General features: G+C 36.1%; 2 protein-coding genes across 6 annotated transcripts; one reads left to right on the forward strand and one right to left on the reverse strand.

Annotated features, from left to right (window-relative positions):
* The first annotated feature begins 246 nt into the window (after positions 1–246).
* Positions 247–7,495, forward strand: LOC115445558 (glutamine-rich protein 2). Of its 3 annotated transcripts, XM_030171879.2 has the most exons (22): positions 247–429; positions 736–800; positions 1,096–1,269; positions 1,351–1,375; positions 1,512–1,553; positions 1,635–1,664; positions 1,900–2,116; positions 2,579–2,746; positions 2,865–3,031; positions 3,237–3,308; positions 3,533–3,666; positions 3,827–3,932; positions 4,204–4,316; positions 4,479–4,664; positions 4,757–4,944; positions 5,016–5,140; positions 5,672–5,771; positions 6,128–6,287; positions 6,494–6,536; positions 6,686–6,780; positions 7,245–7,266; positions 7,339–7,495. In XM_030171879.2, exons 1-22 carry the CDS (start codon positions 423–425, stop codon positions 7,353–7,355), a joined length of 2,256 nt encoding a protein of 751 aa, XP_030027739.2. In that variant the 5' UTR covers positions 247–422; the 3' UTR covers positions 7,356–7,495. The 3 variants fall into 3 exon arrangements, 2 of the variants coding, with proteins under 2 accessions (XP_030027739.2, XP_037300189.1); XM_037444292.1 differs by lacking the exon at positions 247–429 and having other exon boundaries at positions 775–840; XR_005113273.1 differs by lacking the exons at positions 5,672–5,771; positions 6,686–6,780; positions 7,245–7,266; positions 7,339–7,495.
* On the reverse strand, positions 7,489–19,204 carry LOC115445557. Of its 3 annotated transcripts, XM_030171878.2 has the most exons (9): positions 18,711–19,204; positions 18,499–18,639; positions 16,926–18,105; positions 14,926–16,841; positions 14,712–14,847; positions 14,195–14,300; positions 12,663–12,743; positions 11,976–12,119; positions 7,489–11,718 (listed from the first exon to the last, which is right to left on the reverse strand). In XM_030171878.2, exons 1-9 carry the CDS (start codon positions 18,972–18,974, stop codon positions 11,577–11,579), a joined length of 4,110 nt encoding a protein of 1,369 aa, XP_030027738.2. In that variant the 5' UTR covers positions 18,975–19,204; the 3' UTR covers positions 7,489–11,576. The 3 variants fall into 3 exon arrangements, with proteins under 3 accessions (XP_030027738.2, XP_030027737.2, XP_030027736.2); XM_030171877.2 differs by having other exon boundaries at positions 11,976–12,095; positions 14,926–18,105; XM_030171876.2 differs by having other exon boundaries at positions 14,926–18,105.
* Between the last annotated feature and the right edge of the window lie 357 nt (positions 19,205–19,561).

The following is a 19,561-nucleotide window of genomic DNA, read 5'->3' on the forward strand; positions in this document are numbered from 1 at the left end:
TTATAACTTACACTATACAAGTAGGTATTAATTTATGATTGACCTACGAATACCAAAATTTAGACGCTCTTATAAACACCATTTATCATTCCATGTGCATTTTAATTTGATTATACGCTAAATCAAATCCCTGTACTTTGCCTTATTTTTGCCGAACTCTAATCTCATAAAAGGTTCAATAAAAAGAGTATCTTTCAATCAGTAACCAATCTCATTAACTCAAAATATCATCAATATTATTGTAACTTAAGATGATCACTTCACGAAAAAAAACAAACAATTGTCAACCTACGTCGTGATAGTATTTGCCAAAATGTTTATCAATTTTTAGTAAACTCTTTGTTCAATATTTTGGAATAATTTTAATTTTTACTAATATTACTCAATACACATAACATCCAACTTGACAAAATAATTCAATCATGGCAGGTAAAAATGATCAAAAAATATAACGCCTAGAAACCATGTAGTTAATAAAATAAATGAATAATTATCATCTTCCAACCTCTCATTTAAGCTATAATGCCTACGCTACACCCACTTTTAGTTTTCATACAAAATAGATAATATATTATGCTTTAAAATTTACTATCAATGCCGCTTGCTCAGTTTGCACTCAACCTTAGAAGCCCATCAGCAGTTTTAGACTAACCATTAATTTAAATTTCCTACGCCTACAAAATTATATTTAGCCAAATTCGCAAAAGAACTTTTGTTCTACGTTTATTTTTTCAGCGGACGAGACAGCTGTACTTTTAAACATTAGCGATATGATAGACTTAGCGATCGGAACTCCGGAGGTATATGCATTTTTGTGTAATAGCTCAAATTCGCAGAAAGGTATCTATTGTATTTTCCTTGTTTTACAACTGACCTGTTTTACACACGAACGAATGGGGTAAATAGTGTATTATAGTGTCAAGTTTAAAAATAAATGCATTTAGTTAGAAAATGACTTCATCAACATAAAATGTTAAGGGAATCTTAAATCCTACTCAAAGAGTGTATATAGCGGATATAAAGAAGATTAGGAAGATAATATTTTCTTGTTCGACTTCGACATAACCCTCTTGCGCGGTTTCTACTATTACACAGGTGGGAGTGGTGGACTTCAACATGCTACAAACTGTTCTCCACTGTCTCGCCCAACAGCTACGAGTCCTTGGCAAGAACGTGGAACTGCGCGGCAGCGTGGCGACGCTACCTGTCGGCAGAGAAAATAACCAGACAATTGCCATCAGCGAGTTCGTAGTGGACACAGATGATAAAGTAATCATCCTACTTTAAAATGTTTATACAATCTTAATAAGCCTTTTTAGTCATGCTAACAATAAAATTCATGATTTTAAGGCTGCTGCAACGAAAACGGAGATACGTAAGTAATGTTTTACTATATACAGTCACGATAGGTATAATGTTGTTTAGGGCTAAGGCCAAAATGTAATACTTAAAAAATATAAATGGGTGCATAGCCACTACACACATATTATTGGGTATTATAAAAATTTCAGATCCTTCGCCTTCGGGATCAGAACCCCCAACTATATTAGTTGGTGAGTTTATTTTTGTATACAAATGGGAATAGTATTCTTGTTGGTGACATTCATATTAATGTTCTTTTTTGTACTTTGCAGTCGAACGAGTGAAAAAAACAGATTCCCCTAGTAAGTTCTACTTAAATTACTACCTAATGAGTAGCCTATTTTCTTTTCATAGAAGCAAATTACCGGGATAGAAATTAGTCTATTTGTTAAACCAGAATGTGTCTTACCCGTGTGCCAAATTTCATCCAAATCCGTCCAGCTGTTCCTGAGTTAATTAACAAACATCCAAAGAATTTCACAAAGTTTTGCATTTATAATATTAGTAAGAGTAAGAAGTAAGATAAAATTTAATCAGCTCGGAGTCCTCCTCGTGACCGGTCTCCTGGGCCACAACCACACGGCGCTGGTGCTGGTGGTGCCGCTGCCGGCGCTCCACATGCGCTCTCTTCAACTGAAAGGCTGTCACTCGTCACTCTTAGCAAATTTAATCTGCTGGAATCAGCCGTTGAGGACTTAAAGAATCGTGTGTACGGCAGTATGCCAAAGAATGAAGAGATCTTGGAAGAAGTCAGGTGAATATTAATTACCTGTATGTGGTGCCAACTTTACGTTTCTATTTCGTTGGTATCCTTTAAAACGTCATATAATTATAAATAAACAGAAATATATACCTACATACTTGCATCTCACTGAGTACTTTTAACTATAGATCTCAAGGACTATGTAGCTGTAAGTATAAAGTAGTCGTGTTTGAGAAAGGACTTTACGTAAATCTAGTCCCAAAGGATCGAAAATCTCTATAAAAGTTAAGTATAAATGTAGATGTAGATTTTCTAGCTTTACGTACCGAACAGTTTGATAATTTAACAATTGGAATTACAATAAAATAAAATTTATTTTATTATTGATCAAATTACCGAATTTTTCCTAAGTGTTTTATTTATTTACTTGCTGAAAATCGTTAAAGATTTCTCATAAAGTACTATATTATCAAAATTCTGTGCCTACCTAAACGTTTAAATGTGTATTTATAGATCACAAACTAACTTGAAAGCCATCACCGACATGTGGACATCTTTAAATGTCTCCTCTCGCTTGGAAGCGGCCGAAGCCGGTATCTCTAAACTCAGTTCACTGGTTCAGGATGTTATTTCGGAAACTTCGGAACTACAGGAAGCTTTAAAGAAACGTAGCTCAAAAACGTAAGTTTGATAAATATCCTTTTGTTAGTTCCACTATATACGCGACCTACAGAGATCTACAGATATTTTCTCACAGAACTTGACAATATATTAACACTGAGTACATCATACATGACAGCCAAGTCCAAACGACTGAAGCAACGGCCCCGACGGCGGCAGGTGGTACTGCTGGCGCATCACCAGACTTGGCGCAAGTTCAAGCGAATCTAGACCAACTACGCGCTGATGTGGACCAGCTGTCCAACACTTTCTATAGAACTATGGCAGAAGCACAGGCCGGATTTGGTTATTATATAATTTATTTATATTATTCTATTGCTCCTGATTAGACGATTTAACGCTATAACTTCAGATAGTGGTTTCAATCAGAAATTACGACGTGTCTAATTGCAAAATTTCACAATAACTGAAATTTGTATTGTGCTAGACTCACACTGTTATGAGATAAATAAACCAATACAACTTGCTTGAGGATAAAATATCGTTACAGAACAACATACATCAGCCACTCCTGAAGCCCCCGGGGCTGCTGAAGCGGTTGGGACAACAGAAGCATCAACAGGTTAATACTAAATACCCTTATCATTACGTGATACGAGACGACTAATCCTATCTGATATACGAGGACAATATATTTGACTCTATTGTTTAGGAGAATCACAAAGTCATAGTCCTAATTATTGGAATCATTATAAAGCGCTTAGTCAAAAATAATTGTCATTTAATCTATCAATTTATGAAATTTTGTATAAGAAAAGTGTTTATATGAGAAGGTGTTGTTTACAGATGGCCCACCTCCGGAACATGTTCAAAGACATGCAGGGTCAAGCGCTCTTAACGACAGAATAAATGCCCTAGAGAAACGGATGAGGGAGTGTTGTGACAAGATTGGCGCTGTGGATGGCGTCATGCAAGATAACGTAAAACAATCTTTTACAAGTTACAAATCTATAACCTCGATAAAGAATTACTTTGCAAAGTCTTATATCTGCCTTAATATTATTCCATTCTTCGGTTCACTCCAATTTCACTTAATGGTTTAAACATAATATCTACAATAGAACGAATCTATGTTTCTAGATAAACTCCTTCCAAGATCAACTCGAACACATGATGAAGCAAGTAGCAACTTTGGAATCAGGCGGTGCTGCCAAAATGACCCCAGATGTTATTAAAGATTTACAAGGTAACAGCAGTCTCATTAAGCAGGTGCAGTGAATTTGCAGAGGTAATGTGTGAATAGATGTAGATTTTTACAAAATTAACAACGCAACATCATACAAAATTATACCATCATCGCATGACAACACTAAGAGATAATCTCCATATAGTTATAGATCTTAAATCCTAACACAGATGAGATTGATGAAGAGATGGGTCTTCTACATCATTTTGCATCTAACTTTATTTGTAGAGTTTAGCGTTGATAATGTGAACATAGTATTTCTCCATATCAGGCTTAATGCAGCTCTTCCAGACTGTCCAAGAAATGCAAGACCAACTAAAACAGGTTCACGAGACAGCACTCCAGTTGGCGGCAGAAAAAGAAGATCGTCAGATCCATGTCAATGTAAATATTTTATTGAAAGCCAATTCATAGCATTCAACATAGTTAATATTTATAAGAACCTTCAAGGTAAAACAAAAGTTGTAACAAAATGTGAGAATAGAACACATATGTTTAAAACATAAATATACAATAAATGATAAATCATCACGTAAAAAATTATAGGCTCTTCTAGAACAAATCGAGCTACTGAAAACGGTTAAACTGGATCGAGAAGACATGGTTGAAGCAATGGCTGACAAAGCAGACCTGCGCATGCTGGCGCGTAAAGTGTCACACGATCAATTCGAACTTGCTTGTGACGATTTATCCAGAGGTTTGGAACATGCACTTGGAAAACTTAATATGCAGGTAATTATGGTATTTTATTTAACAAATAATTCACATTTGCGTGCGTTGGACTTAACTAATAATAAATTGAATTCGAAAATTCCGTACTCTAGGAAGCCTTGTGGCAACAAGCTTTAGACGACATTCAGCGAGAAATCGAAACCAAATTAGACAAGATGGAACTATCTCCGGTGAAAGACTTCTTCAATAACAAATTAAAACAACTACAAGAAAATCTGAAACAAATGTCTTCCTTGCGACGGGAAGCTGAAGCGGCGGGAACTAAAAGACGATTATTAAGGTTAAATTAATATAAGAGTCAAAAAATAAAAACTTATTAATTTTATAATGATGCTTTCCTAATAATTTTAGAGACGTGAATTGCATATCATGCGATGCGAAAGCTGTAATGCCTATGGAAGCTCCCTCATCTGTGCCTGTCAGTAAGCCCATGCCCGCCACACTCTCCATGAAACCATATCTTAGCTACGAGCTTGGTTAGTGATTTTATTTTATCATTCAAAATGAAAATTCGTTAAACTAAGAAGTAAAGCTAAAAGACTAAAGTTGACGGTAAGATATCTTATTTTATCCAACTTATTTATTTCGGCAAGAAATTAGACGGAATTTATTCTATACGTCCATAAAATTTGCTCGTCGGTCTCCTAACCGCTGATTTAACAAACTCAATAGAGCTACACCTACCTGTCTGCTACCAAATTGTAAACATAATATAATATACTACTATTCCACCCACCTATCAATTATGTAAGTATTTTGTATTATGTGTTAATTGGGTAACTAGTAACATGTAGTGCCCTGAGAAATAGTAATTTTTAAATAATCTGGTCAATGACATCCTAATATGGAAAGCAGAATTAAGAGGTACAAAAATATTGATCTCAATATTTTAAAAGGATGTAGACATTAGGTAGATAGGTAAGTATTAATTAACATTTCCAGAATTTCAAGACCGGTATATACACTTTCGGTAGGTAATGGACTTATGATATCTTTTTCTATGACAGATGCAATTCGCAAAACACAAGCAAGTAATATACCTCAACGTAACATGCGCGACTGGGAAACTATAGACAAACAAGCAAATAAACTACCGGCCAAAACTAAGTAATTATATATAGTTTCTAATGTACCTACATATACACTTTGCACAAGTAATGATTTTTATTAATTTTGGTGTGGTATTCCCAGTCTACTTATCAGAAATTTATCAAAAAACAGACGAGAATTACTTAGATAAAATTAATTTTGACCAACTTCGCCAGATATCCTCAAACACTATTTTGGTAGATAAGTTTACTTTTCGTTCCTTAGCTCAGTTGCATGTATCGACCTACAATGCAATGAAGAAAATGTAAATAAAACTTTATCGTATGTGACATGGATTTCTTTTTATTTCTCTCTGACATCATAGAAATACAAAAGAAAAATAAAAAATATTTTATTTATATATCTTCTTACAGATCTGACACGGACAAACATCTTTGCAACCGTTACTGCGGCGGTTCTCACACGGTGACCACTCCGGCGCAACGCGTCGCGCGTCTGGGACACTTTATAAAACAGTGGGGGCCGGACGTGCTATCGTTGTCCTCAGGGTTGGCGACTGGTGATGATGGAAGGGTAGAAAAATATCGTTCACTCATTTCAGACTATGCTTTGATACGATTGACTTACAACAAAAACGATCGTCCTTATTTCGGAATGAGAAACTGACAAACTTAGTTTTCGCAAGTTATTATTAGTGTAGTTATTAGTGTAGCTTAATGTTACACTGTCTAACAATTTAATGTTGACTAATCTACATATTGTTTTAAAAATTCTTTCAGATGTATAAAGTAACCGCCACGGAAGCTGCTAATGTCGGTCCAGGTAAGAGATAACGGGGTAATATGTTATTATAATGAGTCTGTAATAACTGAAGTGGCCCGGTGAGGTATGATAAGAGTTTATCTAACAGCTTTAGATATCCAATAATTTACGCTATATTGTTGTACGTTGTAACGCAAACCTATTTATAGGTGGCGCTGTAGACGCGACATGCACTCCAAAGACGCCGGTGAAAAAGGTTGAATCACCCAAACCACCACCCCCGAAGCCTATTCCCATAGTCACCGTGAGTCCATAAAATTATACTTATTATTATTTTACTCAAACTACTGCCTTCCTATACATCCGATAACTTATCAGCTATGGTCAATCTATAGCTTAATTGTGGGTTTAAGCCTTTGGCGTATTCTGACTCGGTATATGAAAGAGAGACTGTTAGGCTGATCAGGAGACCCGAGGTCACTCATCGCAACCTGCACTTACTTGCAATTAGATTGTCGAAAAATATCTCTACTAATATTATAAAATTATAGTTTGCTTGTTTGAACGCGCTAATCTTGGGAACTACTATACCGATTTACATATTTTTATTCACTAATAAGAAGCTACATAACTGCTGAGTGCTATAGGCTACTTTTATCCCGGGAAAATATTAACCCGTGAGAAACGTATTCATGCGGGCGGAGCCGCGTGCAAAAGCTAGTAGTTAATGAAATGCATATTAATAACTTTCAATTCATCTTTTTTCAGGAATGTCGCTGTCTCGAAGGTGGTAAGTGTTATTTATAATTGTCGAGCTAAATATTTCATTACTCTGTTGATTCATGTAAATTTATATTTACAGATCAGCCACAGAAGTGACCCAGTTAGACAATGGAACATTATTTCTTACTCAATTTGCTTTTGCTTTGAATGATAATCAATTTCTATGTTAAAAAATAACGGATATCTAAAAATAAATGTGTAAAAGGAGCGAAAAATAAAAATGACAAAACCACACCTTAATAGTGTTTTAATGGTAAATGTATTACCGTACAGTGTTAGCTTAGAAATACTTTTATCGCTAAACATGAAAAATAAAACTGTCTTGTCAGAGCTCTCAATACATTCACACTGTATCTGCCTTCATTACGTCGCCGAATTTACATAATTTCACTTAGCAGCACATCATTAATTCGTGTAATATTAATATTTACAAATTATAACCATTATATTTATCACACTAGAGAAAGCCTAGCATCAAAGAACAATATCATTAGAGTGCAAATAATAACTAATCACACTGACCGCAATATTAATTATCACTGAAGTATACTCCTACTACACACATAGGAAAAATAAAGCCTAAAACATGATATAGGTTCAAACTATACTATATAAAACGGCCTATAAACATACCATCCTCACAAATAAAAACATATGAAGAAATAGCCTTGATATGAACTATGTTCTTATACAATGTGTTATCATACTATAGTGCTTATGCTAACTAATATTCTGACACAAAGTCAAAACACTACTTTAACTCAGACCTCGATAAAAACCACACCTCATAAAACAGCCACTAATACGCTTATTAAATCAGCATAATATAAAAAATAAATCTTTCTACATTTTCATACAAATATACAATAATTAGCCAAACGTCTGTATTTAAGCTTTTAAAGAACTAAATGAATGTATTTTCAACTAAAACTAATACATAAGAACTATCTCAGAAAACCATAATGGGCAAATAATAATAAATTTCCGGCCGTCCACAAAGCTGTTCAACTCTTGCGCACCACGTAACCGAACGAGTGAAGCCAGCGTTACTCTTGCCGTGTCACAATTATTAGATGATAATTTATATAAAAACAGCTTCAAAAACGACTGCAAAGAAAAAATACTTTTCTCATTTACATTAATTATTGAAAAAAAGGTACGTCATTTACATTAGAACTCATATTCTGGTTGATTTTATTTTATAGCATGACCAGGAAACTAAAATATCTTACTTTCGGGAGCCAATCTTGCCAGTGCAAGAAGTTAATTCCATGTTTACGACAAGATGGTGCAATTTTTATTTTCGTGATCAGGCTAAACAGCTAATGCAATGCTCAATCTACATTCGTGATGTTTATCGTTATCAAATTTCTTTTTGTAGCTTCTCAGCACGTAATAGATGGTCTGGTATTGTTATAATTCCTCAGTCATTGGATGTTTCCTATTTTTAAACACTTCCCTCGACTACCTTCAAATCTCAATGTCCCATAAGAAGAAAATTCAATGCCTCGAACGAAAAATTATTAAAATCGGTGCCCTAACAAAGAAGTTATTCCCAAACATATTATGTACATAATACGACAAAACGCTAGCTAATTCTGTTCCCGCTGGCATCGACACCGACCGATACTCCATTCTATATACATACATATTTTAACTATATTCTGGCCCATTCCTTTTTTTATCTAACTATTCTTTCTGAAGTGTAGTCATCAGATAGTTCCAGAAACTTTAATATATTATATCCAGTCCATAAATAATTCCTTTTTGGGGTCCCTGTTAACTCGCCCTCTTTAATATTTAGCCAACACGACAGTTGTTACTGAATTACGTGAAACGCATTTCTGGACCTGGCTTCATGAATAGACCTCCAAGCCTTTCTTGTATCCATCCTGCCAATACTAGGTTTATCCTCAAGTAACTTACAATAAGGGTGCAAACCTTGTTGAAATCACTAGCAATCCGAACTGTAATAGTAAATTGATGACGGTTTGACAAAACTATTTGATTTGTCTGCTATATATTTTTCATAATATAATGATTGTGCTCTTAATAGTAACACATCGAAAATCAGATATATAGTTAAGCTGTGAACCCAAAACTAATTCCAACAGTACCCAGGTTCACCTGTCTATTATAAAGGTACCTTAATTCTAAGAAAGCGCGTTTGGCATATGTACAGGCTTGTTACTATACAGGTGTTGTAGAACTCCATTTAATACAATATAAGAACGATTTGTAACTTATGATAATATTACGTAAAAGATTTCGTATATAACATTTTTTTATATTCACTTACAGTCGGTTTCAATAAACAATCCCAATCTCTTTTTGTTTTCGATCGATCGCGCTAATCGTCCCATCAGGACAAAGATATTTTTGTCATGTTTACAAATTATTTATTTTGATAGATTTGTTCTCGAGATCGGATCGAGTTAACATTGAGATCGTTTATTGAAAACGGACGTTAGTTAGTCTATCCCTTTGCCAAAATTTTCTCCAATCCATTCAGCGTTTTATATGTCATCTTTGAACAAACATCTTGACAAAATAACATAAGCGTACACGTATACACTAAATAACCTCTAAAAGTAGGTCCTACAATGTGAAAATTTATTTACCCACCCGAGATCCACACAAATTTACAAGTACAATCACTCAAAGGGACTAACGGCCGTTATGATGAATCAATCTCACCTTTAAGTAGAATCTTGAGAAGACATTTAAGGTATTAAACTATTAAAAAACGAAGCTTGAACTTTTATTTAAACACCTGTTGTAAGCTGAGTCGGAACTGTTTAATAAATTGTGAGATATCATTTGCAATATTGTTAACGTATTTATTTAATGAAGACTACCTTAAGATGCTGACTTAAACTTGACGTCTGAGCTGATATCGCACTTCAGAGCGAATCTGAATTGCATGTATTAATACGGCCCATAATATATTGTATGAAGTTTTACATGTACAGTTAGTTACATATCATCTTATTTGGGATGGAAATATTGAACCACAATTCACTGCGACACCTGTATACGTGAGGCAACTAAAATATAATTACATTCATAATTATTCTATACCACGTTAGTTACATTATCAACGCTTTTATAGATATTTAATAATAAACATGTTTAACATATAACTCCGCAAATGCTGTTCATTTAATTAAGACAATACTATGTGAAAAAAGTTAATAAAAACAACCCTATTTTATTCTGTTTGAAAATGTTAGTGATGTACCCGAAGTTAGTCACAAACTGCGTCCGACAAGTATCTTATTTCTGATTGAACTTAGTTGCGACAGTTGTATGAAGTCCTTATTGCCGTTTCGGTGACACGAAAATGCAACGATCATTAAAATAATAAGCAAATAATACATTTGGTTTACCAAATAACAACACTTCTATATTTTTATTATCCTCGATTAGTCTTTAATTCCGTCAATGTCAACACCTCACTAAAGCCACACGAGACGTCAGTAAAATAATATAAGATTTAAAACTTGTAAACCGACATAACAGAGTTCGGACAATGATTTCACACGGTCTGATGACAAAAATTAATATTTGTTTATGATACTATACTTCCCCCCCTATATTGGTCAACCCTAATTAACCGTGGCGATTAGGTAACTTGTGGTTTTATAACCGCAAGTTAACAGTTAACCCATTCCCTCAACTTACATTTCGTGCTGGATCGTAAAAACAATCCCGAGTGGAGAGTACCCACATTCTACGCGTTCACAGGAAAGAATGCGCCTTCGCTATTTTAAGTGACTCATAACAGTTTCCCGTTACCTTCTCTATGGATGATCACAACAATCTTAAAATAATTTAAAACGATCCAGCGCCACATCAACATCAACCATAAACTACCTTCAATTGACACCTCATTAGTGACATCCATGTAACCACATTACAACTGTACATTCTAGTACAAATTCTTTATCCAGGGTGCTTTTTCTTTCTAAAATCATTTTGCATTAAATTTTAGATATATTACATATAATTATAATATTCAAATGAAATGAAGGGCAGACACGAAACGCTCTGATAGTGCAATTAAAGGACGCAATTAATATGAGCTAAACCATTGGCGATGGAATATGATACAATGCGTCGAGTACTGTTAATATCTCTGCATGTGCTATCATGCTTCATTTAAGTATACTATTAGGAGTGTCCGTAAGCCGCGTACCAGTTCAATTGCTTCCCATACCCGTACTATCACCCTGGCTGGAATATAATGTGGTATTTACTGGAGGTAATCCATGAGGGTAACAAACAATCATTATATATGAGTAACAATGTTGTGGTTTAGCGGTGCCGGCCGCGTCCGCCGTAGTGGTTTCCCTCGCGGCTGTACCGCCGCTCCTTGCGGTCCTCGCGGCTGCCGCGGGACTTGTCGCGTCGCTCCCGGTCGCGCGTCCACTCCTTCTCACGCGTCGAATCGTGATTTCTGTACAATATTTGTTTTATAACTTACATCTGATTATCGGTTACATGCATAATACTAACAAGCCAATGTAATACGTATATTTTTTTAACAAAGTAACATGACATAAAGAAACATTTTATAGCACAGCATACGCTTTATAGCTTAATTCTAAATACCTACGCATACTTAATAATAATTTTGGTGGGTATAATTTCCATCTATCGATAAATACAAACAATGAATGATGTAAAAATCTACGAGATGAAATGTGAACGCACCTCGACTCGCCGGCGGAGCGGCTGTCCCTGGACTTGCGGCGCGCGGGCCCGCCGGAGCGCGAGCGCGGCGAACGCGAACGCGACCGCGTCTTGCGGCCTTTGGGCGACAATTCGCGCTCGCTGTTCAAATTAAAATCGTCGAATCTGTGGCCAATCGATTCATTTCACCAAACTGATCATATATTTGTATGCAATACATTTCGTACACATTTGTTCTCTTTAATCGTTTAGCGTGTTAAAAACAAACATGATTATTTTATATTGCAGCCTCTTGGGTACGGCGCTGTACAAATCAAATAAATAAGTAGTTATTATTTTACGGAATAATTGCAACTATTCATGTACACCGGCACTGAGAGAGAAATTCTGAACACATTGCCAACTATTGTAGAGAAATGGTGATTAAAAAGCTAAAACACGAATTATAGAGCCTTAACCCTCACTGAGTGCATGCGAAACATTATCCGTGCCAAAGCACTCATGCTATAGGCCAGAAGTTACTAACCGGAGTACCTAACCCATTGGGTTATCCTAACAGAAAAATCAAGGAACTCAATTGCGCGGCTTAGAAAATAAACCCAAACCTCACCGATTTCACAATCCAAGTAAGCTGTAGCACGAAGAAGCAGATTAAATACTCAAATACTTATGACGAACATCGGCGACGAGCGTTCACAAAAAACTTACTTATTTTTAGGTGCTTGTGTGGAGCTGTGGCTAGAGCTGGAGCTAGAAGATGAGCTCGACGAAGACGAGGAACTCCTTGACCTGGACGAAGCATTTAACAATTATTCACTAGATTATGTTAGCGTACGAACCACTGCATTATTTATTTCTACTATTAAGCGACAGTGCCGTAAAATGGGTCAAAGTTTGCATAACTCAGGAGGCAGCAATTTTACTGATATTTTTTTTTTAATTTACCACCACTTTCAAATAACTTTCTGCAAAAATAAAGCCCATTTTGTTTTAATTCCTAACAGAATGGCATCCAATTCATACTGTGACATTCCTTTTACATCGCCTCTTATAATCCAAATCTATACTATTATATAAAGCTGAAGAGTTTGTTTGTTTGTTTGTTTGTTTGTTTGAACGCGCTAATCTCAGGAACTACCGGCCCAAACTGAAAAATTCTTTTTGCGTTGGATAGCCCTTTGTTCGTGGAGTGCTATAGGCTATATATCATCATGCTATACCCAATAGGAGCGGAGCAGTAATGGCTAATCTCAGGAACTACCGGTCCAAACTGAAAAAATATTTTTGTGTTGGATAGCCCTTTGTTCGTGGAGTGCTATAGGCTATATATCATCACGCTATACCCAATAGGAGCGGAGCAGTAATGGCTAATCTCAGGAACTACCGGTCCAAACTGAAAAATTTTTTTGCGTTGGATAGCCCTTTGTTCGTGGAGTGCTATAGGCTATATATCATCACGCTATACCCAATAGGAGCGGAGCAGTAATGGCTAATCTCAGGAAATACCGGTCCAAACTGAAGAATTCTTTTTGCGTTGGATAGCCCTTTGTTCGTGGAGTGCTATAGGCTATATATCATCACGCTATACCCAATAGGAGCGGAGCAGTAATGGCTAATCTCAGGAAATACCGGTCCAAACTGAAAAATTCTTTTTGCGTTGGATAGCACTTTGTTCGTGGAGTTCTATAGGCTATATATCACGCTATACCCAATAGGAGCGGAGCAGTAATGGCTAATCTCAGGAACTACCGGTCCAAACCGAAAAATTCTTTTTGCGTTGGATAGCCCTTTGTTCGTGGAGTGCTAGAGGCTATATATCATCACGCTATGACCAATAGGAGCGGAGCAGTAATGACTAATCTCAGGAACTACCGGTTTGAAATGAAAAAATCTTTTTGTGTTGGATAGCCCTTTGTTCCTGGAGTGCTATAGGCTATATATCATCGCGCTATGACCAATAGGAGCGGAGCAGTACAGCGGAGAAGCCTGTCTGAACGTGTTAAACTCAAAAACTACCCAACGTATTAAGATGAAAATTGGTATGGAGACAGTTTGAGACCCTGGGAAGAACATAGGCTCCCGGGAAACTACTACTTTTATAACGGAAAACTTTAGCCTGAAAAACTTTATAACGCGGGCGGAGCCGCGGGCAAAAGCTAGTAAACATATAAACGCAACATCAAATCAAAAATACCGCACATTTCACTAAGACTTTTAAAATAGTCTATAGTAACCCTTACCTTCGTTTACTTTTTGTGTCAGGCGATGTCGTTTTTCCATTTTTATCACTACCCTGCGTGACAGCGTCTTTCGAAGACTCGCCTTCTCTGCCCTCAACATTGTTGTCTGGAAGTTTCATTATATCTACTAAGAATATTGGAAACTGTTGAACATTGTCTCTCTTTGTCAAAATAGACTGCATATTTAAGACAGCAAGGAAGAGGAGAGATCTAATGCCTGAGATTGCCCACGAATGCATCTCCAACCAGTGGGGGATTTAATGGGAGGCGAACTGACAGACCTCACGCGGCCTCAGTGGTTTTTTTAGTTCACTATCTAGTTATGCAACTAAGCATCTTGCCTACGAAATGGTTGAAAACGGGGAGCATTCTTTAGCTCTGCCCCGCTCGGGGCCTCACGTCATTTTTATTTACATCAAACTCCTTAATCGGACGTTAATCGTTCTAAATAAAAGAATGAAGGCCAGATTTGTCATCAGCTTTCAGTCATCAATATTCATTGTAAATGGTGACTAACCTGTTTTAGACGAGTTGCCTTGTTCTTCTTCGCCACCCCACAAATCGTATTTGGAGAGATCGGCTTCATCACCAGATTCTTCTTCTTCGTCCTCCTCCTGGTCACCTCCCTCGCCGGATGCCGCTGAAGGTTTACTCTGAAACAAAATATTGTGTTTATGTACTCAAAGTACAATTAAAAACCATAACAGTTCCATGGCTCAGTAGATACCAACCTTTTTCATTGTCCTATTCGCCTTGCCATCAACTTTTTGGGAGTTTTTGTCTGTTTCTTTTGTTTTAACGGTCAATTTAAGCCTATTGAGTAAAATAGGTTTTGGCAAGGCGAAGCTTTTAAAATTGCCTATAACAGGCGCGTTATCGTTAATATGGGGCGTATGTTTTTCTGTGCTGTTTTCCTCAGGTTTATTAATGTTGAGTTTTTTAGCTACGGTGGGCGGTATTACCACAGGGCCAGGGTCAAAAATATCACTTAAAAAAGGAGTGACGTCTGTATCCCCATCCAACTTTTGTAACTCCCGTTCTATGCTGCCATCTCTGTTAGAATCCTTCTCCCATTCGTCATTCATGAGATTAATAGTTTCTACTGACTGCACATTTTGTTCTACATTTTTTTGGGCATTATCTTCTTCTTGAGATACACTTTTATCAAGAGGTGTGTTCTTTGTCAATTGTTGCAAATTTTGCAATGCTAATAAAAGAGTGTTTGTGTTGATGCCAGATAAAATATTGGTTAGATCTACTTGTGATACTGGTGCAACTTGCTCTACCGATTTTTCTGGTGATCTAGATTTATCACGAATATTTTGAGAGTTACCACTTGTGTGAGTTTGAGTTAAATTGTTTGGATGGCTTTGTTCCTGACTTGATGGTACTGGCATTGCTGCAAAAAAATTTTGTTTTGGAACAATTGTAACAGACTCAATGACTTCGACTCGTTTTGATGGACTTATGGTGTTATGATTTGATTTATTTTGTATCTTGGCCCCACCGCATAGTTTTTCAACTGTGTCGAATGGACCCGGTTCTGGCGGAAGTGTTATTTCGTTGCTGCTTGGTAAACAAATTTCTTGAACACTTGTATTATTACCAGCCAACAATGGTTGTGTTATTGAATCAGTCTTTTGAAATGGCAAAATAAAATCACATATTTCCTTCACTTTGTCACTTTGAAAGTCTTTCAATAAGTCTAATAACATGTCTTGTTTTTCTTTAAAAGTGTTAGCCAAATTTGTATTCTCTGGAATCAAATTAGATTCATTGTCCACAGCATATAACATATTTGAGGTCGGACTTTGCGTTCTACACGAATTAACACTTAAAGGAGAAGCAGCACAAGGATTCGTAGAACCGAATGTTTCTAAAGTATCAGTATTTTTATACAAAGCATCATCATCTTCATCCCAGGCACTTTCATACATTCTCCTCACATTGTCATACTTCTCTAAATCGTTATTTTCTTCTGGTCTCTTCTGAGGCTCTACATCTGTATCAAATATATCCATTATACTTCTATTTTTCTGTGCAAAATTTGATTGTACAACTTCGAAGATACGCTCTGTATTTTCAGTACATTTCACAGATGGTTTAGGTTTAGGTATATTGGGTAGTAATAGTTCATCAAAGGGTAAATATTTATCACCAGAATTGTCAATAGTCAAATCATCTTTAGTGAAGTCAATGGAAGGGTGCAGTATACTTTGTGCTGATGATGTATACGTACTTGTAGTAGCTGTATAACATGAAGTGGTAGTTGATGATTCTTTACAAGGTTTATTAAGAGACAAGTTAGCCACTGATTTTAAATTATTTTGTACTGGAACTGTTTTAATTGGAGTGCTTACTATATTCCTGGGTGAAGGAGTAGGTTTATTTGGAAAATTATTGAAGTTTCTTCTAATAGCAGTTCCATTACCCTTGGCCCAAAATCCTTTCTTCTTAACATTATCTTTGAAATCCTGGTAATTTTTCTTAGTGAAAGATCCTACTTTTGTTGGTACATACTCAGACGAGCAGCCATCAGTATCCAGTAATGTGTTGTCTTGAGTTTTTGGAGTCATGTTTTGCAAAGTCCTGTAGATATTACCAGTGACTAATGGTGACTGTTCTGCTGGTTTCATTGTAGTGTATCCTTGAAAACATTGAACATCATTAGAAGTTGGATTAGTAATTTTTAAAGTACTGGCTACATTATCTGTTTTTTTTATGGTATCACCTTTTCCATATACTCTTGAAAGGAAGTCTTCATCTTCACTGTGGTATGATATTGAATCAGAATCCGAGTCATGCATAGATATTTTTGGCAACTGGCTGGATTTTGAGCTTGACTGTTTTTTGAAGTTGTGTTTTTTGTCAAACTTTTCAAAATCACTGTCAGGATAGTTTGAATCTTGACTTGATCTAGAACTAGATCGAGTATGTTGATGTGTTGAACGGGAATGACTCCTGCCCTCCCTAACTGATGGTCTGTCATCGATTGTACTCACAGAACTTGCAGCAGTACCATGTTCCCTGCCTGTTTCACAAATTAACAAGGTTTCAGCACTAATGGTTCTTGGCATTGATGAGGGCAAGACCTTGCTCTTATTAGGGCTTGAATTTGTGCTTTCAATGTCACTATCTGATGGTATCAGTATTTCATCTGGATTTGGCAACTTTATACCACCTGATACTTTGGTAGATTTCATTTCTTGAGGTGGTGTTGACTCTTCAATATTTGATGACTTTTCATTTTCATCTTTTTTCATATCCAAATGTGACTCTACCAAGCAACCTGTCAACATTAACCTTTGCCTCCAGCCGAATATAGTTTTGAAATCAGGAGCTGGCTTATCATAAATAGCTTCAAATCTCTCTGTACTGATTTTGCAATTATTGTAAGCAATGGCATAAGCAGCTGCTCTCACTCTTTCTTCCACAGTATAAGTGACATTGAAATCTTGGGCTGGTGTGGCTCCCGTAAATTTATACATAACATTATCACCATTTGTGGAGGTAACTCTATTCTCCATAACTGGGTTGCAAGGTTTCAACCCAGATAATTCAGCACTAATTAGTTTGTTGGACTTTTTTGCATTTTTATATCCAAATAATCCAGCATTGTCTATGTCACCTACACTTGTTTTACGTTTACATGATCTAACTCCATTGGATTTGTTAGTAGGCAATGTATGTTCCTGTTTGTTATACGGTTGATTTTGTTGACTCTTTTTAATTCCACTTTTAGTAAGCACGGGAGGTTCACACATGTTATCGCTAAGGCTGCCATTTGTTTTGTTTTCTTTATTTGGAAGTGACATGTTTGCAGTGACAGACATAACACGTTCCTTATTTGATTCCTTCTGCAGCATTGTTGATGCCAACTTTTTGAATACTGCTCCTTCAGTGATGCCAACCTGAAGGCAGGAAAAATTATCTCCACTTTAATAATGATGTGCTTCAACAACTTATTGCAGTACTATTCATAATATAACATTGACTCTTCTTAGTTTCAAAGTCCATTATCACCTGAATGTCTTATGTGAAATATACAAAGGCAGCCATAGCTAGACTGCACTCATTCCCAAAGTGTATTTTTCTTTGCCTAAGTTATGTAGTATTTGTTAAAATAAATTATTTATGTTAGTAGATCAACATGTTTTATTTCAATTTCAACCCAATGAAAATTTTAATATTTTCTTTAAAATAATACAATTTTATATTATACCGGAAGACATTTACCAAAACAATTTTTCGATTGGCAAAACATATACATAAGGAAATTGAAGGGATAGGAAACGAGGACTTACCTTCTCCTGGGAATCATTCTTGCGCTTGCGTTTCTTTCTGCCAAACTCGTCATACTCGTCGTCGGAGGAAGGCTCTCGGCGGCGGTATTCCACAACGCCACGCTCGTTATACCCGCCGCCGTATCCAGTGCGCGCCTCCACCTACAACAAAACAACATAACTACTATCCAAACCAAAATGCACCAATAAAAAATACTATTCCTGATACGCACTTCACCAAATTTTGGCGCATTGCACACATTGCATGTTTGTCGCCGGGCCCAATTCACATTTGCACATTTATTGCACTGCCAATCGTCCGCATTGAATAATCCTCTAGATTTATCCGCTGCAGACTTCCCAATCTCTGTCCCAAGTTTCTTCTTAGACGGTTTTCCATCAGGTCGCTCTTTATTACACCGGTAACAAGAAACTCTGCGCGCGAAGTTGATATTGCCACAATTTGCATCGGTACATATCCAGTCGCCGTCGTTCATTTTGTATGTGAAGAAAACCTTTCTATATTACAACCGAAACATGACTTTAATATATCGGATTGGCATTCTTTTGATTGGTAGAACAAACACCAATATTATTCTTTAACAAAACATAAATAAAAGATATAACAGTGACGGAAATCACCCCTTTCAAAGAAAACCAAGCTCACTTTCGCAAGAAAAGCAATCAAGCTTCATGCCAGCCATGACATGATGCAAATAAAAAAAAAGGATCATAGACAATACTGTTTCCGTTTGTTCTAAAACTAGTTTGTTACTAGTTTATACAGCTACTGGACATTTTATCTTATCTTAACATGTAATTATTTTTAATCAGGTAACTAAAATAAAGTATATCAATTTTAATTCTGTTTTTGGAATTAACAAACTAAGAAAATATATTTTCATATTAAGTACATAACGAAATAATAGTTTGAACAGCCGTTTCTGACTATTAAACGTGTTCTCAGCAATAAAAGCGAAAGGCATTTATTTGTCTGTAATGCTAACAATAAGACGAGTGACGAAATCGTCAATCCGATTACCCTCAGACAATTATCTATAATAATTATTATATATGATCGACA

This window comes from Manduca sexta, chromosome 28 (assembly GCF_014839805.1).
Source record: "Manduca sexta isolate Smith_Timp_Sample1 chromosome 28, JHU_Msex_v1.0, whole genome shotgun sequence".
Taxonomy (NCBI): domain Eukaryota; kingdom Metazoa; phylum Arthropoda; class Insecta; order Lepidoptera; family Sphingidae; genus Manduca; species Manduca sexta.

What these genes read in the sequence shown, in the direction of transcription:
- LOC115445558 (XM_030171879.2), top strand. An exon ending in TTGGAAAACTTAATATGCAG is followed by an intron (nt 4,665 to 4,756) that starts GTAATTATGGTA and finishes TCCGTACTCTAG; the next exon opens with GAAGCCTTGTGGCAACAAGC. An exon ending in AAACTACCGGCCAAAACTAA is followed by an intron (nt 5,772 to 6,127) that starts GTAATTATATAT and finishes ATCTTCTTACAG; the next exon opens with ATCTGACACGGACAAACATC.
- LOC115445557 (XM_030171876.2), bottom strand. Translation starts at nt 18,974, where the DNA reads ATGAACGACGGCGACTGGATATGTACCGATGCAAATTGTGGCAATATC. An exon ending in ACACAAGCACCTAAAAATAA is followed by an intron (nt 12,120 to 12,662) that starts GTAAGTTTTTTG and finishes GATTGGCCACAG; the next exon opens with ATTCGACGATTTTAATTTGA. An exon ending in CGCTCCGCCGGCGAGTCGAG is followed by an intron (nt 11,719 to 11,975) that starts GTGCGTTCACAT and finishes AATATTGTACAG; the next exon opens with AAATCACGATTCGACGCGTG.